The sequence below is a fragment of the Malus sylvestris genome, chromosome 9 (assembly GCF_916048215.2).
Source record: "Malus sylvestris chromosome 9, drMalSylv7.2, whole genome shotgun sequence".
NCBI lineage: Eukaryota > Viridiplantae > Streptophyta > Magnoliopsida > Rosales > Rosaceae > Malus > Malus sylvestris.
This window is the reverse complement of record NC_062268.1, coordinates 16,526,727-16,554,703: the sequence shown is the minus strand read 5'-3', so window position 1 is coordinate 16,554,703 and position 27,977 is coordinate 16,526,727. Positions and strand designations below refer to the sequence as shown.

General features: G+C 36.4%; 4 protein-coding genes across 7 annotated transcripts; 1 reads left to right on the top strand and 3 right to left on the bottom strand.

The window, feature by feature from the left end:
• Window position 1: 1 nt before the first annotated feature.
• LOC126633724 (uncharacterized) lies at window positions 2-2,278 on the top strand. The gene is made up of 3 exons (XM_050304300.1): window positions 2-380; window positions 1,564-1,663; window positions 1,954-2,278. Exons 1-3 carry the CDS (start codon window positions 116-118, stop codon window positions 2,024-2,026), a joined length of 438 nt encoding a protein of 145 aa, XP_050160257.1. The 5' UTR covers window positions 2-115; the 3' UTR covers window positions 2,027-2,278.
• A 2,115-nt stretch (window positions 2,279-4,393) lies between these two features.
• Window positions 4,394-6,330, bottom strand: LOC126583243 (transcription factor MYB61-like). Of its 3 annotated transcripts, XM_050247573.1 has the most exons (4): window positions 6,039-6,330; window positions 5,728-5,857; window positions 5,238-5,515; window positions 4,394-5,108 (listed from the first exon to the last, which is right to left on the bottom strand). In XM_050247573.1, the coding sequence occupies exons 1-4, from the start codon at window positions 6,169-6,171 to the stop codon at window positions 4,765-4,767; spliced, it is 885 nt and encodes a 294-aa protein (XP_050103530.1). In that variant the 5' UTR covers window positions 6,172-6,330; the 3' UTR covers window positions 4,394-4,764. The 3 variants fall into 3 exon arrangements, with proteins under 3 accessions (XP_050103530.1, XP_050103528.1, XP_050103529.1); XM_050247571.1 differs by having other exon boundaries at window positions 4,394-5,515; XM_050247572.1 differs by having other exon boundaries at window positions 4,394-5,512.
• A 13,143-nt stretch (window positions 6,331-19,473) lies between these two features.
• LOC126583434 (protein IQ-DOMAIN 8-like) lies at window positions 19,474-22,759 on the bottom strand. The gene is made up of 5 exons (XM_050247783.1): window positions 22,435-22,759; window positions 22,102-22,344; window positions 21,060-21,281; window positions 20,836-20,946; window positions 19,474-20,741 (listed from the first exon to the last, which is right to left on the bottom strand). The coding sequence occupies exons 1-5, from the start codon at window positions 22,498-22,500 to the stop codon at window positions 20,097-20,099; spliced, it is 1,287 nt and encodes a 428-aa protein (XP_050103740.1). The 5' UTR covers window positions 22,501-22,759; the 3' UTR covers window positions 19,474-20,096.
• Window positions 22,760-23,801: 1,042 nt separating this feature from the next.
• Window positions 23,802-26,951, bottom strand: LOC126583432 (IQ domain-containing protein IQM1-like). Of its 2 annotated transcripts, none has more exons than XM_050247781.1 (9): window positions 26,810-26,951; window positions 26,009-26,367; window positions 25,805-25,919; window positions 25,485-25,550; window positions 25,242-25,330; window positions 25,058-25,145; window positions 24,654-24,884; window positions 24,452-24,553; window positions 23,802-24,312 (listed from the first exon to the last, which is right to left on the bottom strand). In XM_050247781.1, the coding sequence occupies exons 2-9, from the start codon at window positions 26,314-26,316 to the stop codon at window positions 23,914-23,916; spliced, it is 1,398 nt and encodes a 465-aa protein (XP_050103738.1). In that variant the 5' UTR covers window positions 26,317-26,367; window positions 26,810-26,951; the 3' UTR covers window positions 23,802-23,913. The 2 variants fall into 2 exon arrangements, with proteins under 2 accessions (XP_050103738.1, XP_050103737.1); XM_050247780.1 differs by having other exon boundaries at window positions 26,009-26,410; window positions 26,810-26,887.
• Window positions 26,952-27,977: the final 1,026 nt, after the last annotated feature.

Here is a 27,977-nt window from a genome sequence, read left to right as displayed (position 1 = left end):
CTATTTCCCAAACGACAATAAAATTGGTGTCGTCCACACCTATCCACCCGCCCCTTCTCTCCGGTCGCTACATAGGTTTTAGCAGAAATCAAGCAGCTCCATCTTCTTCCAAGAAATGGCGTCCAAAACCCTAATTCGAACCGGAGCTTCCCTCGTGAACCGGTTAGTATCCAAGCCATTGCTCCACCCGAACCCGAATCCGAATCGCCAGATTGTATCTCACGGCCTCGGAATCACTCCCAAGCTGTTCCCGTCTCTCTCCCACTACGACACCTCCCTCCGCTTTCCCCAAAACGATGCCGAATCGCTGAAACGGGTCTCCTCTGAAGGGTTTTGGTACCCCTGCGGCCTCCCTTATCTTCCGTTGTACTTACCTGACGGTACTCTCTCTCACTCTCTCATCATCGGTTTCTGCTAATTTTGGATTTTTGTACGGGAAATTTGTACTTTTTTGTTCATTATTTTGAATTAATGGACTGTTTGGTTGCTGAGAAAATGTTGGAAAATACTAGAATCAGCAGTTTCGTTCTACGGTGCGCATTTCAGGACTGTACAAAGTAGAGAGATTTATTTGGAGTGTAAATATTTACACTTATAGTGAGGAGTGGGTGGTTGACTTTAATTTGGGAAATGAAGTGAATCTTAATGAGAATTTTGATTGGCTTTGTTCATAGTTTTCGGTTTTTCGTTTTGAACAGAATTAAGCATTTCAGTAGAATTATGTCATATTCCCCGAGTTGTATATGAGCATATAAACATTGTTTAGCTTCTAAGCATGTCCTTCACTGGCACCTTTCAGACCTCTAAATTGTGCGTGCCTGGATGCTTTGACTTCATAGATTTTGGGGTGTTGGGGATCTGAAACTTAAGTAGTCACGTAAGCTTGGCCTGTAGTCACTTTATGGATATTGTTCTTGAAGTCCTAATGCACATCTAACATCAAACATTTTGTTCTGTAACTGGCATTTTACGTTTTTAGGCACGCAACTATATTTTACGTTTTTAGGCACTCAAGTATATTTCTTTGTCATTTTTTTTCAAACTTTTGCAAAATGATGGAAATCATTGGTATTCGATCATGACCATCACATATAGAGTGAATAGTTGCTTAAAGTCGTTAGATTGGGTTCAATCATGTACAATAATTGACCAGCAAGAACAGCCTTCAAATCGACATATTTTGGTAATGCTAATGCTGGGCAGAAGCAAGTTTCTTTCTGAAATCTATGCTGTTTTTTTTTTTGGTAGAAAAATTACAGAGAGAATATTATTGTAATAGGTTAAGAAATGTCTGTGTCAAATTATATAGCTCAGAAGTTATTTGTGTAAAAATCTCTATTTCATGTCCTTTACTGTTCTACCCTGTTAGAATTGTAGTTGTCATTGGAGAATGGGAACCCAACTTCTGATGTTTTAAATACCCAAAGAAACCAAAAAGAAAAGATTTTTGTCCAAAAGGCAATGCCTGCGAAGTATGCCGACAGTGTAAAACTTAACATGTAATATTGACAGCAACTCCATTTTGTTCCTTTCAGTCATAATCATATATGTTTTATTCCTCAGGAGATGAATCTTCATCAACAGAGCCAATGCTATTATTTCCAAAGCGAACCTTCCAGCCTAGTACCATCCGGCGGAAGAGGAACCATGGATTTTTTGCTCGGTCTCTCTCTCTCTCTCTCTCTCTCTTTCTCTCACACACACACACACATATTTAGTTATCTGGATAAGGGATAATCAAAGTTAACCATGGCCATTACTGTCATTGAACCTGTATACACTTTTCATTGTAAATGCTAGTTTTGCTTTTCAATGTAAATGCTAGTTTTTCAGTCAGATCAACTTATGAGAACGCTTACTTTTGTGACTCGTGTTTTCTCGTATTTCAAGCTTCAAATCAACCAGTAATATGTAGATTTTGCATGTGTGACTGACACATTATGACATGAACAGCAAGGCAACCAAGGGTGGACGAAGAGTAATAGCTAGAAGAATAGCAAAGGGTCGAGCAAGGGTCACAGCTTAACATTTCTTTCTCTGGTCTAGTCTTACCTTGGGATCTAGTAGAGAAGTTTGCCTTTGGATCATGGTAATGTTTGGTTTCTTTTGTAGTTGTTTAGCCTTGGAGTGCCGAGGCTTCTTTACCGGAACAAGAATTAGTTTGATGACATTTTTTTCTGGCAACCTTGAAGGTGTCGGCTATTAAATCACGTTCCATGTATTTATGATTGTCACAAATTTCTTGTTATCTCAGAATTTGATAATGTTTGCCAGTTTAGTAGTTGATTTCCTTTTCTGGGTGATTCTGGTTCGGCATGTTGCTGTTTTACGAGGATTCGAACAACACAGCCTTGAAAAGCAAGGTCAAGTTTATGAATTCTGGCCTGTTTTCTCATTGTGGGTTACAAAGGGGCATATACACCCAGTAACACGCAAGTTTCTCTCACGATTACATTGTTTAAATTATCATTCACCTTAAGGTTTGCAACAAGTTTCGCTCGTGATTACATTGTTTGTTATAATTATGATTCACTAGAAGGATTATGAAATGTGAGTTTGTCACTCCACGCCAATATAAATTTCATCAAGAAATTATACGATTATTAATTTTGACCAACAAATAATGGAGATGCTAATATTACTAATTTATTAGAATATTAGTAAACCTAAACTTAGTGAATTTGGCTAGAGTAGTGATTTCTTCTTTATGCACTAAAGTTTGAGTTTTTAGGTAATTTGATTTAATTTTAGTATTAAACATTGTTCATTATCAATTTCCAAATGAACATTTATCATCATCTATATTGGAGACCAAAGCTGGTCCATTTGAACTCGCTTAGGCCATCTCCAACCGAAGGGTCCAGAGGGTCGAAAATAACCGGAAAACCTTCTCCAACCGAGGGCTAGGCCAGAGGGCTCTGGAATCTAGGAGGGCCCCACGGAATCAGAGAGGCTGGAGGGCTGGCTATTTTTTTTTTAATGTTTTGTTATTTCTGTCGGTTATAACCGACAGGAATACAAGCTATTATTTAATATAAATGTATTACTGTCGGTTATAACCAACATGATTTCTTAAGAAAAAATTCAAATGCAACAGCTAGTAGCCGTTGCATTTGATTTTTTTTTTACAGTTTTATTATTATTTTTTATTTACAAAATTTTTCATATAACTTCTATTTTTTCCTATAACTTCTATTTCACAAAATTTATTTCATATTTTTTTTAATTCCATTTTTTTCCTATAACTTCTATTTCACATTTATTTCATATCTTTTTATTTCATATTTTTTTTAATTCCATTTTTTTTAAATTCTATTTTTTTTCCTATAACTTCCTAAGCCAGTATACAACATAAAATTAAATTAAGTAACATGAAACAACATTAAACAATATGAAACAACATTAAATAACATTAACCAACATAAAAATTATACAACATGAAACTTAAACAACATTTTTAAAAACATTTAAAAACATTTTTAAATAATAAATTATGTTTGGCCCTATGATCCTCAGTTGGAGACGGAGGCAAATATGGTCATGTACTGTTCATTAAAATATTAATATCTTGGAAAATCTTAGAGGGCCAAAGGGCTAAAACGAACCCTCTGACCAACCATCGGTTGGAGATGGCCTTAAAGTACTGCTTCTACAATCAAGACTCGAAAAAGGAAAAGGGATCCGGATCCTTTTCTTTTAATTCATCAAATTAAAGAATCTGTGTCATTAAAAATTGATCCAACAACTGAAGTTATTATAACGTTTAAAGCAAATCTCTGTTTGTAACCGTTGGGTCAAATTTCACTGACACGAATTTCCTAATTTGATGGATTAGAAAGAATGAATCCGAAGATGATCCCTTTATGAGAAAAAGTGCCTTGTCTCATGCATAGGATCCCTTTCCGATATAAAGTGCCTTGTCTCAAGAATCTTTTGTTTGTACGGAAAAGATTAACACTCCTTTTCTTTTCATATACATCTCTGTTTAATTTTATTAGTTATTTTTATTTGATTTATTTGATTTATTTAATCTAATCATTGTAAATAAAGAATATTACGTGAGATGCTCAAAACAATGTGCGAAAATCAACTTCCTAGTACTGCTAGGTGTACCAACAATACTTTGCCTAAATTATTTTTTAAGGTTTGACTAGAAGGCATACTTTTTGTACTTTATCCGGTGTTTTCGGAAACAGTGAAAAAAGATGGACATAATAGGAAAACAATAGGAAAGTGATTTCACATCCGTCTTCTCTTCCTGTACATTACTATTTTTTGTTGTTGTCTTTGGACTGGATCAATCAAACATAAAGAAATATATGAGTGTGCAGAAGGAGAAAAGGAAGTGCATATATATTTTCCAAATAATAGTGAAGCAGGCAGGTCCTAGAGTACAGAATAAACGATATTCAAAGAGTATTTTGATAAGAATAAAATTAAGTGAGCAACATGTGAAAGGAGATACAAATTTATGGAGTTTCAACAAACATTACTCCCTAAGGAGCCTGAACTAGCAACATTTAGGTTTTCTGGTAATGAGAATATCATCACCTTATTCAAATGTCAAGATAGAAAGATATGAAAGGGATCCTGGATCCCTTCCTCCTAATCCACCAAATCAGGGAATCCGTACCATTATTTTAATCAACCATACAATTCGCAAATTTAATACTATGTCTAACCAGCTAGGCTTCCCAGCAGCTTCAATGAACATTAAGGTTTGCGACAAATTGGAGGTGACAAGGATGAAGATGCCGGTAGAAGCTACAACGATGATGAAGACGATGGCAACGAGGACATGATTGCCTTAATGCACTCCAACTGGTTGGATGGAAATTGAAGATCTTGAGGGTGAGACCCATGATCAGAAGTAAAACATGATAATTTGGTAAGTGAATCAAGTTCTTGTGTATCAGATGGGTATAGTATTGGGATTCCACAAGCATTACTATCAATGATTTCATAAGCGGCTGGCGCTGACGATGCCATACTAATTGGAACCATGAGCTCATTACCAATATTATTATACTGTGCAGCTGCAGCTTCATTGATGCTGAAATTTTGAACTTGTTGAACATTTGGATCATATTGGCAATGGGGCTGATAGCCTAAAGACCATGATGAGGATTCACATGAGGATGAATTATTTGATGGTAATTGGAAAGGCGGCAAAAAATGATCGACGAAATTGGAAGCGTAACTGGTCTGGTCTAACTTGAGAATGTTATTAAAATCACCATGATAATCGAGACCTAGTGATGGAGTTGGTGATGGAACAATGGGGAGGTATAGCTGGTCTTGTGGTTGAGAACCCAAATTAGGGTTTGTATTGAGAGTGAAGAAACCTTCCTCAGAGCCATGACTTCTAGAGTTGTGAATATGATCACTAGAAAAGGAGGCAAATGCAGGATTAACTTCATGAGGGATGAGCTTCTTTTTTATGCTTGAGTTCCAAAAGTTCTTCACTTCATTATCTGTTCTTCCTGGCAGGTGCTTGGCTATCTGAGCCCATCTGCTTATAATTTACGTATCAAGATTATTACAATTAACATAAAAACATAGAGAGTTGTTACTGGCACTTCAAAAATGTCATCTTGCACTCTTTTAACTTTTACTTGTGTTTTTGTAAATTTAAAGTGCCTAATGACTTTCTTGGACTGTCAATAACTGCTTCCGAAACATACACAATGGTGATGAACTAATATTAAAAAGTTCAAATATTTATACTTGTTGCCTAGAATGCTATGGAGTTCGATGATGAGTGCAGCTTCTTGGGGAGAGAAGCTCCCACGTTTCAAGTCTGGTCTCAAATAATTTGTCCATCTCAGTCTGCAGCTCTTTCCACATCTCTGAAGGCCTGGCCTCATGGAAGCAAATTTAAACACAAAAATTTAAATAAAAAGTTGAAAACTTAGGCAACAAATTGTAATGGGTTAATTAGCAACCAAAATCCCGCACAATCCAAAACATATATAGATCAATTAATTATTAATAAGATACATGTATATATAGATGTACAGAGAGAAGGAAGAGGGTACCTGCAAGTTGAGGAACTGAGCTCCAGCAGCCATGGCCATATGTTGTAATGCAGTTGATGAGTTTTTCATCTTCCTCCGGAGACCATAGCCCCCTCTTCACTTTCTGTTTGCTGCAGCATGAGTGATGTCCCATCTCTCTCTCTCTCTCTCTCTCAAAGTAGTATTGCAGCCAAGGCAGAAGAAGATAAAAAGTAAAAAGAGAGATCAATAGAGACAAAGGAAGCTAGCTCTTGTGCTCGACCTGTATGATTAAGCAGCAGAGAAAGAGGTAACAAAAAGAAACAGTGAACTGAAAATGTACTAGCTACCTAGCCACAGCTAGGTTCTGATCACTCCGAAAATATGAAGAGATGAGAGAGAAATGGATGCATGACATGAAAGTGTAAGTTCAGTGGGGGTGGTGAATTTAATGTTTGAGAGCAGTACAAGCAATGTATATGGTGGCCCCTGTTAAGGTTTGTCGCAAAGGGCTAAAAGATGCAGCATCTTTCTGTGAGACTTGTCTGGGCTATAGTGGATTAATCCTTTGCTCACTCAGAGATGGGTGGGCACGTACACGTGTCTCACATGCAGGGTGGTGGATCCCTGTCAGTGTATTTGCCAGGTCCCACTCTTGGGAGACTTATCTTTTCCTCAGAGAGGATCAATCTGCAGGTACACAGTTGAATGAAAATGTGACAATTGGTTTAGTTCATTGAGTGATTTGGATTAGGTCTTAGCTGGATTCTTGTGGAAAGTATATTGATATGTTTGAAATGTTTTCTTCTTCATTTTTCCTTTTCTTTTTCTTGTTTGCAATCAAAGATATAAGACATTTGTCAACCCAAGTACACTAAATTATTCGAAGTAGTGCGTTTATTTAAAGAGAATAGGAATTTGAATAAATTTTTTTGAGTTTTCTTTATATTTTTTTTGCATTTTATTAAACATGAATATGAGAATTACTATGAAGCACGAATACTTCAGTTTGTTCATGTCTCTGGCATTTGATATTTAGTTGGCTGTCGAATATTCTCAGATACTCATCTATACGTATTATGGTCAATAAATACAACTTTGACTTAATAGATACGCATATACTGGATTTGTGACACATCCAGGTTGTTTTTACACTTTCACAGAAGAAACTAAAATAAGAAAATTAATAGGAGACAAAGCTCCTGTTGAAACCTTATGAATATGAAGAGCTTGCCTATACTAAAACTATATGAATACGATTCTCATACTTCTATATATCAATAGATTTAGATTCCAAAACTTTTCTTCTCCAATAAATCAAATAAACTTGAATTTGGATGATGAATGTGAAGTTTTGTGTTACTAAATATGTTTTAAATTTTTGTATTTTTATTGTTATATACTACTTTGGAGAAATTAAGTTCTCATCCCTCATTTTTTTTAATTTCATTGATTGAAACCTTATTCCTTTTTACAATTTTTTTTGTCGAAAAATGGAATTTTATTAAAGTTTAAATACGAACAGTTACATTTGCATCTTCTGCTAAAATATTAAAGAGAAACTCCGGACCTAGCTCATCCTAGCCAAATCTCCCGCCATGCTTAACTATGTGTAGTGGCGGAGCTAGAAATTCAGAATAGGAGGGGCCTTTAAACCATATGAAAGAAATTAGATAAAATATAGCTATATAGCTAATGAGATAAAACTAAAGGGTTTTTTTTTTTTTTTTTTTTTTGGTAATGGCATGGAAAATTTTAACCAAACAATAGTATAGATCCTTAAAATGTATGTAAAATTTCGTATTGAAATAATTATATCATAAAAACATAACTTGTCACATCCCAACCTGGGCTCCACCACATCCCGGGCTCAATTCTGCCGTAGCACAATATTTTCCGCTTTGAGCCCCGACTACACCCTCACGGTTTTGTTTCTGGAAACTCACACGAAAACTTCCCAGTAGGTCACCCATCATGGGATTGCTCTCACGCAAACTCACTTAACTTCGGAGTTCCGATGAAACCCAAAGCCAGTGAGCTCCCAAAAATCCTCGTGCTAGAGAGAGATGAGAATATACATATAAGGCATAGAGGATCCACTCCCCTGAACGATGTGGAATGTTACATTACTTGTTACGAACTTTGATAAAAATAAAAGTTAACATTAGATTCAAACAAAAATTTAAAATCATGGCTCAAAAGATTGTTTCATATCAACCAGCCAAAAATGGTTAGTTTTGGTAAGGTGTTTTAGTTTTTTTAAATAAAAGTTAACATTAGATTCAAACAAAAATTTAAAATCATGGCTCAAAAGATTGTTTCATATCAACCAGCCAAAAATGGTTAGTTTTGGTAAGGTGTTTTAGTTTTTTGGTTAAAAAAAAAAAGATAAAGGATGTTAACCTAGCAAGTTCGAACCCATGACGTGCAGGAACATTAAAACCCCAATGACCAATGAGCCACATGCTTTGTTGTTTTAAAACTAGCAGATAAACGTCAAGTGCCACATCAGCCGTGGCCTCTTGTATTTGGATCAAACCCTTTGAATCCGATTTCACCTCCAGACTTATCCCAGGCTCCATAACACCACTATCAATAGTCATCTCCATCCTTTGATTTTTGTCCATGTCATTATTTCAATAATAAAAATATTACAAGTCACTAAAGTTTAAGAGAAAATTTAGTAGGACGACACTAATGCCAGCGATGCTTTATGATCTGGAATGTTGGGCGGTCATAAAGCAACACGTGGAAAATGAGTGTAGTAGAGATAAGAATGCTTCGTTGCATATGTGGGCATATGAGAAATTATAGGATTAATAACAATGACATCTGAGGTAAAGTAGGAGTGGCCGCAATTAAAGATATGATGAAAGAAAATCAGTTAAGATGGTTAGACACGTGAACCGAAGACCTACAGATGCTCTGGTTAGAAGATGCAACAATGAGATGGAGACTCAAGGCAAGAAGGGTTGGGGAAGACCTAGAAAGACTTTGAAATAGACTATAAAAAAAATATGGAGTACTTGAAGCTAACAAAAGACTTGGCGCATAAGGATTTAATAATTTTGTTATTAAATTTCTTAACTAATACTAAATTTGACATTTCGTCCTTCAATAAAAATATTCAAATTGATAAAGTCTCAATCTAAGATTTTATTCAATCTAAGATTTTAGTCAATTAGGGACTAAAACCAAAATTTCCCTAAAAGGTATAGGTGAAATTTTGAACGGTTATTTCAATTTTTTTCTTCCAATTCTAAGAAAGAAAAATCTCGAAAAATCCGTCAATACATGAGGTGGTGGGTTTGGCTAGGTAACATAATGGAAATGTATCAGGCTGAAGCCTTGGAGGGCTACGTTAAAAGAGCAAAAGCCCAAGGCTAGGTTACTTTATATTCTCAATTATCATATCTATAGCGTATCGTATCATAATTTTGAGAGATATTTTGCACCGTGGCATCGTGTCATATCGTATCGTTGTATCCTTATTAGTGCTTCATAGGAGAATCATTTCACTTCTTAAAATATGTAATCAAATATCTAGGGAATCAGAAATCAAACTAAGGGTTACTACTACATATGGAACCATAGATAGTTTCCTTGTTACTTTATATTTTTTTATTGCCATATCTTTAGCGTATCATGTCCTAGTTATGAGAGATTTTTCGTGTTATTGCATTGTGTCGTGTCGTATGTTGTATCCCTATCCGTGCTTCATAGGAGAACATTTTACTTCTTAAAATATGTCATTAAATATTTAGGGAATAAAAAATCAGACCAGTGTTTACTAATACATATGGAACCAAAGTTTCCCTATTACTTTATATTTTAAATATCTTATCTATAGCGTATCGTATAGTAGTTTGAGAGGTTTTTCGTATCGTCATGTCATATAGTATTGTTGCATCCCTATCTGTGCTTCATAGGAGAATCATTTCACTTCTCAAAATAATACATATGGAATAAAAAAAAAGTGTGAGTTAATCTGATTTGGTTCTCCTATTTTTAAGTTATCTGACTTCTTCGTTTTTCCATTTTTGTTAAGAAAATCCTAGTTCTCCTATCATGCATGTATGTTTATGTTGAACCTAGAAATTAGAAAGTCTATGTGGCGTGTAGGCAAATAACTATTAAGCTAACTACGTCATTCTTATGAATGCGAGCTTGCCAACTGGCAACTGAGCTCCATCGGACAAGTAAAATGGATGTGGTGGTGTGGTGTCAAATGTGCTGCTAACTTCTCCACTTAAGCAACTACTACAAAGGAATGAACGCTCTCGGCTTAGGGTTCTAGAACCTAAAGACAAGGTTATTTATTTCACTGTGAAGTTCAGGATTTTCTGCACCAGGTTTGGCAACTTCAACTATATTCGTGATAACATAGTGCGCTTACTCAATATAAGGTTGTAAAGGAAAAGATACTCAAATGATATGAGCGTCTTTATGATGAACTTCGTTCGGCCATCTAAATGCCGAACTCTGAAGTGCACCTGAGAGTAACCAATCATAGAACACTTTACTTCGCGAGAAAACTAATGAAGTGACCTCGTTTTGCGAAAGAATCAAAGACATTTTATCAGCAGAGACTTCGATGGATAACCAATCAATCTCAAAGCAGTGACGATAATCCAAACTGAAGATGCTTCTTATTCGCATGATTCTGCAACTCCAGTGATGTTAATCCAACTGTGTATGTCGCAATTGTTAACACAGCGTTGTTAATCCAAACTAAAGATTTGCTGACAAAAGGTTAGGATATTAGTGTTTTTCTCAATGGTGTAAGAATGTTTCGCATAGAGTGAGATTTCGCGTTGAACATTTGAGTTTGTGTGTTGAGCTGAAGAGGCTTTTCACATTGCAAAACCACTTCTATTTATAGGGGCGGATTTGGTGATAACTGACCTTGTCGAGGTAAGAGCCTTACAGGACTATGCCTTCTCAGCAATCATCAGGATTTCGTGATAATCAAGCTTGACATTATCTCTTCAGTCTCCTCTTTAACCGAAATCTAATCTCTTGCTAGTCTCAACTTCCTTGACTTGAACTAGGATTCTAAACCTAGTCTTTTTCTGCATTTAATTTAGGGTAAAAGACTGTTTACTACCCTCATGTTTCATGGTTTTCAACATTTAGTACATCAAGTTTTTTTCGTCTCAGAGTCATACCTAAAGTGTAAATTTTGGGACAGTCTCATACATCCGTTAATCAAACTGTTAAATTTTCCGTTAATTGTGACGTGGCGCCCATGTGGACAATGACTGGGCGCCACGTGTCAGCCACGTTTTTTTTTTCCTTCTTTTCTTCTTCTTCTTCTTCTTCTTCTTCCACCCGACTGCAACATTTTTTTTTCCTTCCTCCTCCTTCCTTCCCCTTCTTCTCCTTCTTCCTTCTCTTCCTCCGAATCTGGGGAAGTTTTTTTTTCTTCCTCCTTCTTCCTCCTTCTTCCTTCCTCTTCTTCTTCTTCTTCTTCTTCTTCCTCCGAATCTGCCCAGATTCGGTTTTTTTTTTTTTTTTTTTTTGAGGAAGATGAAGAAGAAGGAGGAAGAAGGAGAAGAAGAAGAAGAAGAAGGAAGGAAAAAAAGAAAAGAAAAAAAGTTGCAGTCGAAGGAAGAAGAAGAAGAAAAAAGAAAAAAGAAAAAAAAAAAGCCGAATCTGGGCAGATTTGGAGGAAGAAGAAGAAGAGGAAGGAAGAAGGAGGAAGGAGAAGAAAAAAAAAAAAAAACTTCCCCAGATTCGGAGGAAGAAGAAGAAGAAGAAGAAGAAAAAGAAGGGGAAGGAGAAGAAGGGGAAGGAAGAAGAAAGAAGGAAGAAGGAGGAAGAAGAAGAAAGAAGGGAAAAAAAAACGAATCTGGGCAGATTCAGAGGAAGAAGAAGAATAAGAAGAAGGAATAAGGAGGAAGGAGAAGGAAGCAGGAAAAAAAAAATTCCCCAGATTCGGAGGAAGAAAAAAGAGAAGGAGAAGGAGAAGGAAGAAGAAGGAAGAAGGAGAAGAAGGGGAAGGAAGAAGGAGGAAGGAAGAAGGAGAAGGAGGAAGAAAAAAAAAAGTTTGCAGTCGGGTGGAAGAAGAAGAAGAAGAAGAAAGAAGAAAGAAGAAGAAGAAGAAGAAAGAAGAAAGAAGAAGAATCCCCAGATTCGGAGGAAGAAAAAGGAGAAGGAGAAGGAGAAGGAAGAAGAAGGAAGAAGGAGAAGAAGGGGAAGGAAGAAGGAGGAAGGAAGAAGGAGAAGGAGGAAGAAAAAAAAAAAGTTTGCAGTCGGGTGGAAGAAGAAGAAGAAGAAAAAAGAAAGAAGAAGAAGAAAGAGAAAAAAAAAATTCCCCAAATTCGGAGGAAGAAAAAGGAGAAGGAGAATGAGAAGGAAGAAGAAGGAAGAAGGAGAAGAAGGGGAATGAAGAAGGAGGAAGAAAAAAAAAAAACGTTTGCAGTCGGGTGGAAGAAGAAGAAGAAGAAGAAGAAGAAGAAGAAAGAAGAAAGAAGAAAGAAGAAGAAGAAAGAAAAAAAAAAAAAAAAAAAAAAACGTGTCACAAAAAAAAAACGTGGCTGACACGTGGCGCCACGTCATTGTCCACATGGGTGCCACGTCACAATTAACGGCAAATTTAACAGTTTGACTAACGGATGTATGAGACTGTTCCAAAATTTACACTTTAGGTATGACTCTGAGACAAAAAAAACTTGATGTATTAAATGTTGAAAACCATGAAACATGAGGGTAGTAAACAGTCTTTTACCCTTTAATTTATTATACGATCGGCCATAGGTTTTGATTCCTAGAATAATTAGAATCTTTATCAAAACTCATCTTGATCCTTAGTAATTTTAATTTAACCAGGACTCAACTGAGCCACGTCTAAGTCTGATCCCTCAGTAATCCTACTTCTATTAGGACTCAGTCAAATCATGCCTTTTGGAGCTAAGAAAGTCAACTGGCCTGAAGGATCACCATTAGGCTGAAAGTCATGGCCTTAATCAAGAAATGGAGAGGTAATAAATACGAGGCTTCAAGAAAAGAAGGAATCCACTCACACATGTCCTCACACTCATATATCTACACATCCTTCAGACACTCATACTCTCAAACACTCTACACACTTAGAAAACTCTCTGCATTCTTCGCGAACCATTAAGCACCACTACACATGTCGGTTCCTCCATTTCCACAAGCCAAACTCTTGCAATGCTCTTTGGTTCGAGAACAAGTCACTACATCCCTCGGATCAACCACCCTACACATACATTGTGCATCCTAAAGATCGAATAAGAGGATTAAGATTTTGTATCAGAGATTGTAACCCTAAACTTTCCGTAATAAAAATTATTACTTTATACATGTGTTCATGGTTCATTTGTTGCTAGAATTTCGTGTTTCCATAAACATTAGGTTAATTTATAGTATATTATATCTTAAAATAAATAATAAACAATATTAGTCCTTTGCCAACAGCCCACAAAATGTACAATTCTTTGTAGGCTTGTATGATGTATGATATACCTGGAAAGGATTGTCCTTTTAGAAATTCCTTTCTATAATGTATATACATTAAGTTTATGAGATTTACAAGAAATTTTTCCATAAAATCTTAGCCTTTCTTCCTTCTTTTTTTTTTTTCTTTTATTGTTTCATTCATTTTCATTTCTATTTTCATATGTAGTAAAATCTTAATATGTGGACCTTGATAATGAGGTTTATGAACTTCTATTTCTCTCTAAAACTGATGACAAATATGGGTGTAATGGACAAAAAATGTTGCCTATCAATGTTTTGGTGAAAGTATGAGTTCAAATTGTTGTTTGATATGTCTGTAGAAGGCCCCTTCATTTGATATCCTAATTCCGCCACTGTATATCTCATCTTACTTTTGCTGCTTTGCATGTGGCTATGATAAGGAGCCAAACAATGCTCTGCATGAAACTCTTATAGAACTTATACTACTAAAAAATGAAAATCTAATAAAACTTCTACTACTAGAAAAAGGGGGCATAAGCCACTGATTGCCTGGCCTCATGTGGATAATCCGTTTATTTCTTACCAGTCGCCACGGTCTGTACATCTGCGGCCATTAAAGGGTTTAAGAACAGCATTCGTGGCAATCTTCCTCTGAGGCCTAATTAGGACCTAGTTACACGAGGCCTTGGGATGTGGAGGACAAGTAAACAAATAAAACATCCAATTTAATAACTGCTCCAGAATAAAAATTAAGAATAAGCAACTGTATAGTGGGAGGAGAGACTGCAACTGTATTAGTGAGAGGAGAGACAGCAACTGTTGTAACTGTCCTTATAAGTTTATATTATGATTCAGGAACAGGAATTACACATAGAAATTGATTGAAAGAGTTGAAGAATCATGTTGTGCACCACTTTGATGTTCATCTGGGGCTCCATTTTGTTGAAATATTATGAAAAGCAATTGATGATAATAAGCAGGCTTTTACATTCTGTTTGAGGATTCGTTGTTATTATATAATATTGACTTAATTGCTTTGCTTTTGCTATATAATAATGGACTCTATGATGGAAAAGCAATTACAAATAAAAAATTTGTCCTAAATGCTTCGTTGTAGTTTTAACTTTTCTTTTTGTTGATGGTGGTTTAGTCATGATTCTTGATGTCCACCAGATAGAACAATCTTCAATAAAAATCGTGTTAGTGGTGAAACAGGATGCAAAACCTACTAACAAGTAATATTGGTTGCCTCTGATAGAAAAAGCAAAATTTTGAAATGCTCTTGATGGAAGAAATAAGACCAAAGGAGATTCTTGAATTTTTGTTTCACATGCAACAATTAATTTCAACAGACTTTTGCTTTATTTGTTGAGCCATCAAAAGGACAAGCTGCAAGAGCATTTTGTTTTTTTCCCTACTTATTGGAGAATCAAATGATGAAGAACATGAAAAAATGACCAGGTCATTCGTTGTCTTCTATCAACAGGATATTGATCTTGGTATTGGTCATTTTCAATTAAAATATTGTTCGACAAACTCAATCAAAGTTTAGGTTGTTAAAATTTTCCATGTTTATGTCGTTGTTCCTTTGCCTTACTTTTGCGAGGATGATTAGTATTACAAAGTGCAACAAAATCATCTTTTACTTATTTCTACTTTCTTGACACCATTTCTCTTGAATAGGAAGAAAAAGTCAACAGTAATCAATGCTGGAATCACTAAATAGCGTTTTATCTTTTTTATATATATACATTCCTCCTATATATATGTATATGAATATGGACAACAAATCAACAACTGTGAGTTCACAGTATCATGACATTGACCATATCAATGACGCCATCTCGATTGCTTGTCTTCGGTTTAAAAAATGTGGTTAATCGCAACCTAAACTCTAAGCTATAATTGTACCCTCGATGAAAGACTGAAATCAAAGCCGCGAATCAAGTAAAGTACTTTGAAACACACTGCTTGGTTAAGTAGAAAACTCCAGTAACTATATATCATTTTCAATTTTTCATCCAATCTAAGTTGTATACGATAAAGGACAACACTACCAAAAGCCGAAGTTCTAAAGAAAATTTGGAACCACAAGTAATTGGCCTAAGGATCCCAGTTAAGGGGGTCGTAAGATGATTTTGGACCTAAAAATATATATCATTAAACCATATATGTCTCTAATTGTAGCCACCAAAACATATAATGCCAAATATTGGATTAATTAAAAGGAAAACTCATGAAAATGGTTTAAAAACTTTGAGTTTTAACGATAAGAACAAAATAAAGGGTAAAGTGAATAATAGCAAGTTTAACTTTTTAGTGTAATAATGTGGTTTTTCGTTAAAGTAAACAGTATCGTGAGCTTTTCGTTAAAACTCTCTTAATTAAATACCGACCTAGCTGTAGTCTTTTTATGACAAGCATAAAGGAGTTGAAAATTTGTAAATTATAGAATCTAAAGCAAATACATTATTAGCTTTTTAATTGATTGAAACAAAAAGGTCAAAATTCACAAAAGAAAGTGTTGTCGAGTTCATCGGGAATCAATCACAGTGACTCATATGATATGGAATCATATAGTGAAACAAAATTACAGTGAAGTACCGCAGAGAAAATGACACAGAAAATTAAATCTGCATGCATGAAAAAACAGATTAAGTGACCCACCACACTGAGTTGCTTCTCTTAATGGCAAACCACCACCCCCCACACTCCATGAAGGAAAGTTCACGTATTTTCTCACAATCGAAGAAATGTCGCCATGCTTTTTTCTTTCCAGTTTTACTTGCAGAGAATCCCCAACAAATGATATCTACAAAATTTCATAGCTTTTGGCGGAATCCTGATTTCTTTCATTTGTTAGCACGTACATCCCACGTGAGCAGGTTGTGGACCAATCACAGTGCACCATCTTGGGAGAGAGAAGTCAACCTTTAACGTACGGATTGGAGAGATGCTGTCTAAAAACGTCTGAAAAATGTGTCCTTGCTTGTGAAATTGACCTACGAACCATTTCATCCTAGTGTGGTCTAGTCGAAAAAGGGGGAAATTCTGCCATAGGAATATATATGAATACGAACATTGTGGAAATCCTTAGATCAGCATAATTTTGTTGCTCAACCGGTGTGTGTTCAGTGGCGGGGCTAGAATTTCTTGTGAGGAGGAGCCTCTCATAATGTAAGAAAAAGGGGTAGTATTTATAAAATTACTAACCAAAATATTATAATATGTATACAAAATAATCATATTTATCCTTGATGAGTTTTCATATTTTGAAACCATTGGATGACAACCTCGTGCTTATAATGTTGAAAGAATTTTATTAGAATCAATAGAGAGCTCAATAAAAAATTTACAAATCATAACACTCAAGTAAGAGGTAGAATAAAGTAGAAACGAATAAAAATTATGGACAATAATAGAGAGTGTTATTGTTGCTTATTGAATGGACTTGTAATTTTTTTTCGATAAGTGAACGGATTTGGAATTTGAAATAACAAAAAATATGAAATTTCGAGAATGAGATAGGGAATAACTCTCGAATCTCAGGGTTGCACCGTGAAATATATAAGATTAGAGTGTGAGGCAAGATTATGTATTTTTATAAATAAAAGTTAATGATGAGTTCAGTTTTAAAGGTTTAATTTGTGATAAAGGACCATGACTAGAGATAATGATTGAATTTATTTGAAGTGTTGAACAATAGGAGGGTTTTTTTGTTTTTGTTTTTTAACAAACGATATTATTTATAATAAGAGAGAATGGATGGACTTAGCCTCACAATGGGCTAGCAATAATATGTCCAAATTTGCATTTTGTGAGAATTGAACCTAAGACCCTCTCACTTACAAGTGAAGATGAACGTCACTAGACCATAGTACTAAGTAGCTCTTTCCTTAGCACAATACACGCCGGTGTTAACAATAGGAGGGTTTTAGAGGAAGAGAAATAGGTATTTTACGCAAAATGTGTATAGATATAGATATAATATCTTTTAAAGGTCAGGATAGGCCCAAGACCATCATGGTCCCTTGGTGCCTCCGTCAGTGTATGTGTTTACAAGGGAGCCATCGATTCTTGGGCGAGGGTTGCCTCTAGTCCAGTGCAGTGTTATGGTAAATGAAATTTTTGGTGCTATATTCCTATGAAGTTCATTGGTAATGGATGAGTTAACAAGACATATTTAAGATGATATTCCTTGGTGTATGCTTTTCGCAGACGATATAGTGTTGATAGATGAAACTTAGGAAGGAGTAAATGCAAAGCTTAACCTTTGGAGAAAAGTGTTGGAATCTAAAGGTCTTCACCTAAGTCGGTCAAAGACAAAGTATATGGAGTGCAAGTTTAGTGCAAACGGATACTCAAATGAGTTAGGGGTGAGGATTGGAGATAAGGAATTACGGAAGAGCGACCACTTTCACTACCTAGGATCAATCTTGCAAAAGAACGGACAATTGGATGGAGACCTCAACTATAGAATACAAGTTGGATGGATGAAGTGAAAGAGTGCATCGGGTGTGTTGTGCGACCATCGTATGCCACTAAAGCTTAAGGGAAAATTTTATAGTACAACAATAAGGCCAGCAATGCTTTATGGCACAGAATGTTAGGCGGTGAAGCATCAACACGTACATAAAATAAGTGTAACGGAGATGAGAATGCTTCATTGGATGTGTGGGCACACGAGAAAAGATAAGATTATGAATGAGGATATCCAAGGTAAAGTAAGAGTACCCGAAAATGAGGGAAAGATGAGAGAAAATCGATTACGGTGATTTGGACATGTGAAACGAAGGCTTACATATGTTCCGATTAGAAGATGTGACAAAGAGACAGAGATTCATGGCCCAAGGGGTAGAGGAAGACCTAAGAAGACTTTGGAAGATACTCTAGAAAAGACTTGGAGTACTTGGATCTAACAGAAGACGTGGCAAATAACCGAGCGCAATGGCATTCTATGATTCATACAGCCGACCCCACTTAGTAGGATAAGACTTTGTTGTTGTTGTATATTCCTGTGAAGTTCATCCACTTAGCAAATTAAAGCCCACCCCCACTGAACTAATAATTGGTCTACTCTACCCTAACATCTTCTAAGACTAAGGAAGTCACTCTAAACGACGAAAATACAAAACAAATTTAGCTCAACTCTGACAAAATTTCTAACTCCGCTCTTGTGTGTTAGGATGACAAACAATCTCTTGAAACCATTTATTTCATGTCAGTTTTGCTTTTTTATTTATTAATCCTCTATGCTTTAAGGAAATTTTCCTGAAACTATTTCTGACAACATATCATGTGCAAAATAAAACATGTCTGCTTAAACATTGTCATCTCTTAATTGGATTGCACTTAAGGTCCACAAAAGTTTTTCTCCTGTTCTTTTTCACCTCGAAGATCATGGTTTGCATCTTCAAACCACTTCTAGGCAAGGAAGATTGATAATAATACATGTGGTCCATTTAACTAGATGTGAATGAATGCAGGGACCATTTGGTTATTACTAATAATGGTGATACCTCTTGTTTTTTTTCCTTTTTGAACTTGATGGGGATAAACCAAATGTGCATAATTCATCTTCCCTAAAAGGCGTTCAGATTGTAATTTTAGGCCTTAATGGTGAAGCCCACATATGTGCGTGATTTGTTCTTGTTCTCTAAGTGGAGTTAAAGAGATTAATCAATTCTCAACTTGATTAACGGGGTAATCATATCTAAAGTATAGCTTTATAATTCAAGGTGTTTTTAAAGAAAAGAAAAGAAAAGAAAAGGGAAAGTGAAATACTAAAAAAAGCTAGATAAAATTCCTATTGGGCGTTACAAAACAGTCAAAGTCAAGTCTGATAGGTCTGGGACACCGCCACCTTGACGTCTCCGCTTCAAATAAGTCTCTCTCCCTCTTAGTTGTGTTCTATTCTATCTACAGCTTGTGTATTTTGCAAGTGGAGTCCTTGCCAAGCATTAAACTGACTGCGCAATTTCCGCCAGAACATTAAACTTACTGTGCAATTTCCAGCCAGAACTCATCCAAATTCCACATCACAAAAACAAGGGGCTCACATTTGGTATGAGAACCCAAGAGTTCTTTATATCACAACTCAATCATTCTACATGTAAACACTTTGAAAATGTCATGCTTGTGACAGTTTGAGCAATTTCAGGCCACAAACAATTGAACTTTGTAGTAACCAATCACACTTTCCCTGAAAACTACAAGATTACAGATAGCAGTTTAGTAACATACTAATGACACCACCAAATCAGAAATGAAGTTTCACAATTTTTTTAAGGGGTGTGCTATCCACACACCTCTTTTTACTTCTCACACACCATTTGTTACTTTCTGTCCGTTGATCTTCTTCAATTCATCTGATCCAACGACCGAAAATTAAAAGAGTGTGTAAGAAGTAAAAAGGGGTGTGTGGATATCACACCCCTTTTTTTAATCATATAATCACTCTCTCAAAAAAGATTACTTCCCACTATAATCACAATCAATTGTCCAGAAACTTGTCTTAGTTCTGTATGAGTAATCCTTTGAGGCAAATCTATGTGTAATTTGAACGATATGGAAGTTAAGAAAAGGGCAACAAGCTGTTGAAATCATGGAAAAGTCCACCTAATGCAAGAAGGCAGTTCTTAGTAGATCTTGATCTCATCGATATCTTACTCGCTCAGCTCTACCAGCAAATACTGGAGGATACAGATCAGAATCGCCATTGCTCCTTGTATCGTCGTTCAATAATCCCATTGACTTGTTATGATAATGATACTCCTCCATGGAATGCCTCTGCATATTAAAACAATTGGAAGTTCTCTGCTTGGCCTTAGTTGATTGTGTGAGATTCATGTAACCGGGTTTCCCTACATTAGCTTCCTGTACATTTTCGACCTTTAGGTAGTTGCCAGACACTAAAGTTGAAGACGTAGAAGAATGTGATCCTGAGGTCTCATCCTGTAAAAAATCAGAACTCGGGGTAGAAGACGAGCGAGTAATAGGACTTGCTGTACGAGGCCCAGCAGAAACCCTAGTTGTGACATTGTTCCTCGTCACTTTCACCGAGTTCTGTTCAGAAGAAATTGGACAAAAGCCAACACTGCCATCACTTTTCCTAGAATAAGGATGAGTCACTTCCGATGGCAAGCTATGAATCTCTTCCATCAGTCTGTTTTCCCATGGTTTGGCTGCCATCCACTTTTCTATCCAACTCCATCCTGAAGTCTTTTCGGCTACCTTCTGATGTCTAACATCCTTTGGTGTCTTGTTTCCCCTACTATATGGACTGGCAGATCTTGGTCTCTGAGAAAGAAATATAATCAAAAGCTCCATTCAACTAGCTCATGTTTTTTTCTGTTAACTCTTTTGCCGGAAAGAACGAAAAAGAATTCATTACCTGTTGAGAGGAGTATGCAATTGCCCTCTCCCTCTTTATGTTTCCTCTTTGTCTCATTTGAAGCTTTGCTCTAACTTCACTCACCGTTCCGGGACTATCACACCATCCTTGCTGAAAATTGTAGTAAACAATATTGATAATAGGGTTAATACCATCAATATCTTCATGAACATTATAAAAACTTCAAGATAACATGTAGAATGCTAGAAAATTTCGATAAGAACCTCAGCCTGCTTAATGGGATCAGCTTGGTAGAATTGTTCATCCAATGTGTCATTCACAGATTGCCCTTCTTCAGAGTTTCTTTGTGCTCGCACTCGAGCCTGAACTCGAACAAGTGCCTGCATGCACCTCAGTGTAACCGCGGCTTGCTTCCTAACCTGCCGACCACGAAATAAAGCCTGAAGCCTTACCACTGCTCTCAAGGCCCTCAAAGCCTGCCTTGCCTGCAGTTATCAGTTATCATATTAACTATCATAAAATACAATCAAGTATAATAAGACAACATTATTTTGCAGATTAGCTTATATGCTTCAAAGTTCACATTGTCTGATTCGTTAGGTAAATAATCTAAGAAGCAGTTCATAAATACATTGGGAGGCTATGATTCAACTTCTCGAGCCAGTGATATCTGTAACCTCCGATTAATTCCAGCATTTTGAAATCTATCCATTCAAGCATTTCAGGCTGCAGAACTGAAACAACATAAGCTGATCAAATCTAGCATTCATTTCTTTTAATCTACTTAACTGTTTCAAATTTATTCTTTATCACTTTTGTTTGACATCGAACCAGCTCAAATCAGCCTTAACAACCTTCAATTCGCACTCATACATGGTAATTCGGATGCAAATCAGACTATTATTCCTAGGAGCAAAGTTCAATATTTAATTTATATAAGATACATGAAACTGGAAAAGGCACGCATGATAGGAAATTATAGTCAACCATGAAAGATGGTAACGAGCATGATAAGTGGTGATGGAGATAATTAAGGGATTCGACAACACCCCGAAAAAGGGCCCCAAAAAAACCAAAAACAAAGTATACTAATTTGCGGGTCTAATTGAGTTCCAAAGAGACCAAGACGTTTGCATCTTAGCATTACCCAGTTCAGAACTTTTGTTTCAAACTAACTAAAAACAAATGATTTCCACTCCGAGATCAATCTATCCATAAAATTAACAACTGCTGACATAAACCTAATGGAAAGATTACAAGATTTCCAAAAGAAATTGTACTGAATTCTTTAAGTTGCAGACATACCAAGAATCCGCGAAACACGGCTTGGATACGAATAGCAGCCCACTCTTGCTTGAGGACCTTAAAATCTTTAGGCTGAGTTCTGACCAGAGCAACCATTGCAGCTGCCAGTGCTTCATCAACCGACGTGGTCTTTGAAGCCGTCACTTGGCTCCTCTTCACCCCACCTTTGGCCGGTGACCCAAACCCTTCCGATGAACTCCTCCATAGCTTCCACTTTTTCTTCCCTTTGTCCCCCATCTTCTCCTAAAACAACAAAAACAGAGTAAAAACAAAGGACAATATGGAGAAAGAAAAAAAAACAGAATACAGAGGATGGTGAATTTTTGTGATTACTTGGTCAAAATCGGTGGCCTTTTTGGGATTGATAAGTGATTTCAGCCATTTTCCTGGAGTTCCCATTTGAGAAATCAAGCTGTAAAAGCTGAATCAACCTTGAACTGCTCTCTATCTGTTGTGGAAAGTGCTTTTTCTGAAAGCGTTTCTGGGAAACAGAAATGGAAACCGAGTTCGATGCAGAGAGTTGTTGTCTGGGTTTTTTTGGGGATTGGGGTTTTTGGAATTCAAGCGAGATCTGTACGTTAAATTACTTATTAAGGCGCCTTGCTTCAAGGAAAAAATAGAATGTTAGTTGGATCTTATTGCCAAATTTGAATTTCGAATTCGTAAAAAGGTCAATTAAAGCATAACGGATACAAATTGCAATCGAGGGTTTTACGCACCTGGGCTCCTTTATAAAACGACGCCGTTAACCTCAAGCTTCCAAATTTTGGATTTCAAAACCTTTGTTGGAGAGGTGGGGGCCCGGTTTAAAGTCCATTAAAGAGAGAGCCAGTCGGGTACGGACCTTGATTTGGGTCTCACTTTTGTAGCCCTCTTAGTTCAGAATTTTCCCTTTGTTTTTCTTATTCTTGGATCAAACTCAATTTTACTTGCTTTCGAAGGACATTTTTTTAGTACATCGATATATTTTTACATTAAGGGGAGGGAGAATTCAGCTAAGTCATACAATAGGCAACCTAATTTGGTATCGAATTCGCCATCCACGAGATTCGAACCTAAGACCTCTCACTTCCAAGTGAAGATGAATATCACCAAACCATAATACTGGGTGACGCTTTCAAAGGACATTTAGACGTTTACTTTCAAACTTACAATGGTATTAAACTTTTTATATTTGAGGCGAAACGGTAATAGTTTTATTCAATATATTCATTCACTTTAGTTGAAAACAAGTTGGACTATAAATAGAGGTGGACACACTTCAATTCGGTTCAATATTCAAACAAAATCATAGACTAAATAAAAATGTTGGATTGTTTCAAACTTAAAGCAAAAGGAATTGAATTGTTAAATTATTTCAGAAACGTTTAATTTGATATAAGTCATCTACTTACGTAATTCAAAACTTATTTTATTTGATGAAAACTCAATAGTAGCACAACTTTTATCAATGTCGAAAGAGATCTCGAATTCCAATCACTCTTTTATGTTGATAGCAAAAGGTTGTCTTATTCAAACACTAACCGATAACAAGGATCTTAGCATTTTTAATTTAAAAATAAATTAGCAAAATTGGTATTTGTGGTCAATGGTTACGAAAGTATGTCCAAATTTTTCCAGGCATGTGTGATATATGTGTGGAGTAGGTATGGTCAAACTCATCACAAAGAGAAGATTCAATTTCAACACATGGAAAGAATTTCAAGATAATTTCTACCAATGATTATTCAATGATAAATACAATGAGGAAATCAAAGCACTTACAATTCTCAATTAATTCAACAAATGCTAACTAAAGTATTATATATTAATCTAGTGATGATTTAGCAGTCCCATGCATGTAAGCCTAGGTGACAGGTGGATTTTTGGACTTGGTCTTGGTGAAGGAATTGGAGCATTGCTGGCACAACTTTCTGGTGCGACTCTTGGTGATAGATTGACCTGCTCAAGTGCCTGAATTTGGAGCTCTGCTGGGTAGTCTCGTACACATCCGATTCGAGGACCGGCTCCGGTAGTCCATTTGCAAGACAAAGGCCTGCCTGAGTCGAATTCTGGTGCTTCTTCAACGATAGTTCCGACGCCATCCACATTATGTTCATTTTGACCGTTTGCTATATTAGTGGAAGTGGAGCCCTTAGTTTCCGTAGACTCAGTGTTAATCACTTTTTTCGGAGGTTTCGAAGGTGGAATATCATCATCGATAGGACATTTCTGTAGAAAATAAGTTCATGGAATTGTAGATATTGAGAAAGAGAATCATAATAAAAATATTACATGTTTCAGAATCATATATGTGAACCAATTTTAGGCAAGTTGTGGAAGCAAATTTGAAGACTAGAGAATAATTTACCTTCACATTTGTCATGTCCACCTTATGCTCCTCTAGGAAGCTAATGAATTCCAAAAAACTCTCTTCTGTTGGGCGGTAATGACCGCTATAGCACCACACAGCCTGAACAATATGAAGATCAAGGGTTCAAAATTTATAAGGATAACTTGCATCTCAAGAAATATAACGTACATATTAGAATGGATGAGTATAAGAAACAAACCTCGAGAACCCCATTGCATGCAACCAATCTCCCGGCTGCAATGGTGGCACCTCCTGCTAGAAAACTGGAGTGTTGGAAAAAGCCTTTCTTCTTCTCCCCTACGTACATGTTCCTCGATGCGCCGAGGACAAAGATCCATTTAGAACCCGCAGCAGTATTCACAAGGTTCCTACTTTGTCTGTACACAAGCTGCCCGCCGTGTACAATCACTTCATAAGCTTCCCTCTCTTTCTGCAAGAGCAATTTACAGGTATTATGTCATTTACCATACATCAAAACTTGAAAACCCTACACTTCATTCCCTCAGAATCAAAATTCGAATTTGTTGTTTCAAAAAATTAAATATCGACGAAGGATCCATACGTAACCTATGTGGAAAAAGAATTAGAGATTTTAATACTTACCGGTCCAAGGTATTTGATGCACTGACGCTGCAAATCAGTTCTAGCACACTTCTCAAGATTTTCTTCTTTTCCATCTCCAACGTCCAACCTTCATTAATTTCAAATGCAACATATGCATCAATGTATTAGAAAAGCCATATAAATCTCTAAAACACGAACAAAAATGGTAATGTATGAATTCTACCAATAGAAGAAAGGTTGAGAGCTCCCACTGTTAAACCAGACATCATAATACAAGTGCAGATTGTGCCCGTAACGATGGCGTGGATCAATCTGTACATCATAAGTAGAAGGTAAGCCAAATGGATTAATTTCCTGAACAACTAGTAAGAAATTCGTGGATCAATCTGTACACCACAAGCAGAAGGTAAGATAAATAGATTAATTGCCTGAACAATTAGTAAGAATATTCGTAATGCGAGCTTACCGCTTCAAGCCAATGTCTTAGAGCTAATTCCTGAGCCTTCTCATCCTTTGACAAACCCTTTCCAACCTGGAATCAATAATGATACTTGGTCAACAATCAATGTCTACCGAAAAGCATTTCTTAACAAGAATTTATATATTAATTTTGAACTAGTCAACCATTCTGGTCATGGTCAAGTACAAATCAAAGAAGCGCAAGGATTGTCTTCGAAAAGACTGAATATAGGTCCAAATGTTGAAAAAAATATGTTAAAAATTTCGATTATCTTCAATATATTGTAAAAGATAAGTAACATAAACCGTAACGTGTCGAAAAATCACCTTGGCAGCCCGAGTCCTAGCCCGCGACCATCTGGAGACAGCAGTTTCTGATTTATCAGAGTTAAAGAATGACACAGAGCTGCGTTTAAGAGCAGCAAAGTCCAATGCCTTCCACCTACAACAATTAAACACACACGGAATAAGAATATGTGACTGTACGTAACAACTATGAGCCGTAAAATAGGAGATGATGACAGAACAGACCATAGCTCCTCGACTACAACAGCGCAATCTGCAAGGTTCCGCCTAGTCCGGTAGCTCTTGTAAAATTTCTGCACTTTGGTTGCAGCTGCCTGAAGCTCACTAGGATGGCATGGAGAAAGGAAATCTTCTGGCTTGGGTAAGGAAATTGTTGGATTGACCTCCTCAATAAAACTATCCATTTTTCCTTCTATTTTCTTGAAAGAAACATTTGTCCCTAGCTTTAACTGGCCTGCTTTTCTTTTCTTGGGGCTCAAGGATTCTTCAATAATCATTTTATCTACCTCATTAGATTCATTGGTGCTGCCCATATCAGTTTTCTCCTCGCTAACTTCTCCAGATGTCGCCGTCTTTTTCCTGGACTGGAAACTGATGGATGTCAGTGTGACCATTTCTGTAAAATTTCTGTCAAAACAAAAGGAATGTGCCTCAGAGAAACGATATTCCGATTGATCTTAAAGCAATAGTGCATCAAATGACAAATGAACCTGCTCAACTATATTCGTAGAAACTATTTAAAGTTTTGGTAATCCAGAGAAGAAAATGCAGGTTGGATTCCATGAAGAATTTCTACAATCTACTTCCTTAGTTATCAATCAGACAAAGTAATGTTCTCTTTTCATTCAATTAATCCACATTTTCACTTTAACCATGATCAAATTCAAGGAAAAACTAAACTTGGGATTTTCAAGGGAGTAGATAATATACTGAAACATATAAACAAATCAACAAATTAACATGTTAATCATACAAAGGAGGCCCAAAAAATTTAGAAAAATTAAGATGAAGGTTGAGGTTGCTCACCTGGATTAATTCAAGTAATAGAATACCGTGAAGGACAATGAAAACGAAGTAGCTCGGGTTGAAAGTTCAGAGTTGTTCTCTCCTTTATAAACTGTGAAGGACAATGAAAACGAAGTAGCTAGGGTTGAAAGTTCAGAGTTGGTAATGGTACCTTCCAACACGTATTGGACAAAAATTGCAGAAAATAGAAAAAGGGTTTGAAATTTGGTCCCATGAAAAGGGGTTTTTTGAATGAAAATAGGAAAACATGACCGGATTTTGACAACCCCACGAGGGGTTTGATTTCTTAAACTTAGAGTGTTCAACGTTGCTAATATACTTGTCACGTAGTGCTATAATCTTGTGGTATTCCTCTTTACTTGTAAGTGAGAGCTCTTAGATTCGATTATCGTCAAAGACGAATTTGAACCACATTATTGCTAGCTCATTGTGAGGTTAAGCCCACCTTAAAAATAAAAATAAAAATAAAAAGTTGCCAATATACTTTTGGTGCTTAATTACTTTATTTGGAACAAAAATATTGGGGCAATTTAACGTTTGCACCGGGGGAGGGGGGGGGGGGGGGGAGTTTGGTCAAGCATAAGATTTTGTGACATACTTGTCAAGAAGACTGAAGGTGTTAATTTTACTTTTGCGAGAGAGGGTGGAGATTGAGAAATATAAATTTACAAAAATTGTAAAATGTGAAATGGAACCATGTCGAGAAAATAGGGATGTACTGTTTGACTCGCCACCGAAGCTTCATTTCAATGGGTGGGGTGTTCGCTCATATTTTGTTCCTTACAATTCAATTGTGTCCATCCCTATGACCTAATCCAAGCTCCCCTAATTCTCTACCATCAATGTCACTAGACTTGCTATTTTATACACCATCGTTAATATAACCCAAAATGATTAAAAAAAATTAATGTTTGAATCGAGACTTAACTGATCAATCAGGTTGTCGTGTGAAGAACTAGAATATATATATATATATATATATTGTTGAACCTAAAAACTATCAAGCCTACGTGGCGCACAGGCCGAGTAACTAATGAGCTAACTACATCCTTTGGTTGTATGCAGGCGTGCCAACTCGTCGACCGAGCTCGGCCGAGGAGTAAAATGTGTTGATGTTGCGTTGGGTGCGCTACTAACTTCTTGATCTTGCGACTGCGGCCGAGGAAGG

Excerpts from the sequence above, each read along its gene's own strand:
- LOC126633724 (XM_050304300.1), top strand. The coding sequence starts at position 116 with ATGGCGTCCAAAACCCTAATTCGAACCGGAGCTTCCCTCGTGAACCGG. Across the intron at positions 381-1,563 it reads TCCGTTGTACTTACCTGACG|GAGATGAATCTTCATCAACA; the intron begins GTACTCTCTCTC and ends TTTATTCCTCAG. Across the intron at positions 1,664-1,953 it reads AACCATGGATTTTTTGCTCG|CAAGGCAACCAAGGGTGGAC; the intron begins GTCTCTCTCTCT and ends TGACATGAACAG.
- LOC126583243 (XM_050247571.1), bottom strand. The coding sequence starts at position 6,171 with ATGGGACATCACTCATGCTGCAGCAAACAGAAAGTGAAGAGGGGGCTA. Across the intron at positions 5,858-6,038 it reads CTCAGTTCCTCAACTTGCAG|GCCTTCAGAGATGTGGAAAG; the intron begins GTACCCTCTTCC and ends CCATGAGGCCAG. Across the intron at positions 5,516-5,727 it reads CATAGCATTCTAGGCAACAA|CAGATGGGCTCAGATAGCCA; the intron begins GTATAAATATTT and ends GTAAATTATAAG.
- LOC126583434 (XM_050247783.1), bottom strand. The coding sequence starts at position 22,500 with ATGGGAACTCCAGGAAAATGGCTGAAATCACTTATCAATCCCAAAAAG. Across the intron at positions 21,282-22,101 it reads CCGTGTTTCGCGGATTCTTG|GCAAGGCAGGCTTTGAGGGC; the intron begins GTATGTCTGCAA and ends TGATAACTGCAG. Across the intron at positions 20,742-20,835 it reads TTGCATACTCCTCTCAACAG|AGACCAAGATCTGCCAGTCC; the intron begins GTAATGAATTCT and ends TTTCTTTCTCAG.
- LOC126583432 (XM_050247780.1), bottom strand. The coding sequence starts at position 26,397 with ATGGTCACACTGACATCCATCAGTTTCCAGTCCAGGAAAAAGACGGCG. Across the intron at positions 25,920-26,008 it reads GTTGTAGTCGAGGAGCTATG|GTGGAAGGCATTGGACTTTG; the intron begins GTCTGTTCTGTC and ends TAATTGTTGTAG. Across the intron at positions 24,313-24,451 it reads TGGACATGACAAATGTGAAG|AAATGTCCTATCGATGATGA; the intron begins GTAAATTATTCT and ends TATTTTCTACAG.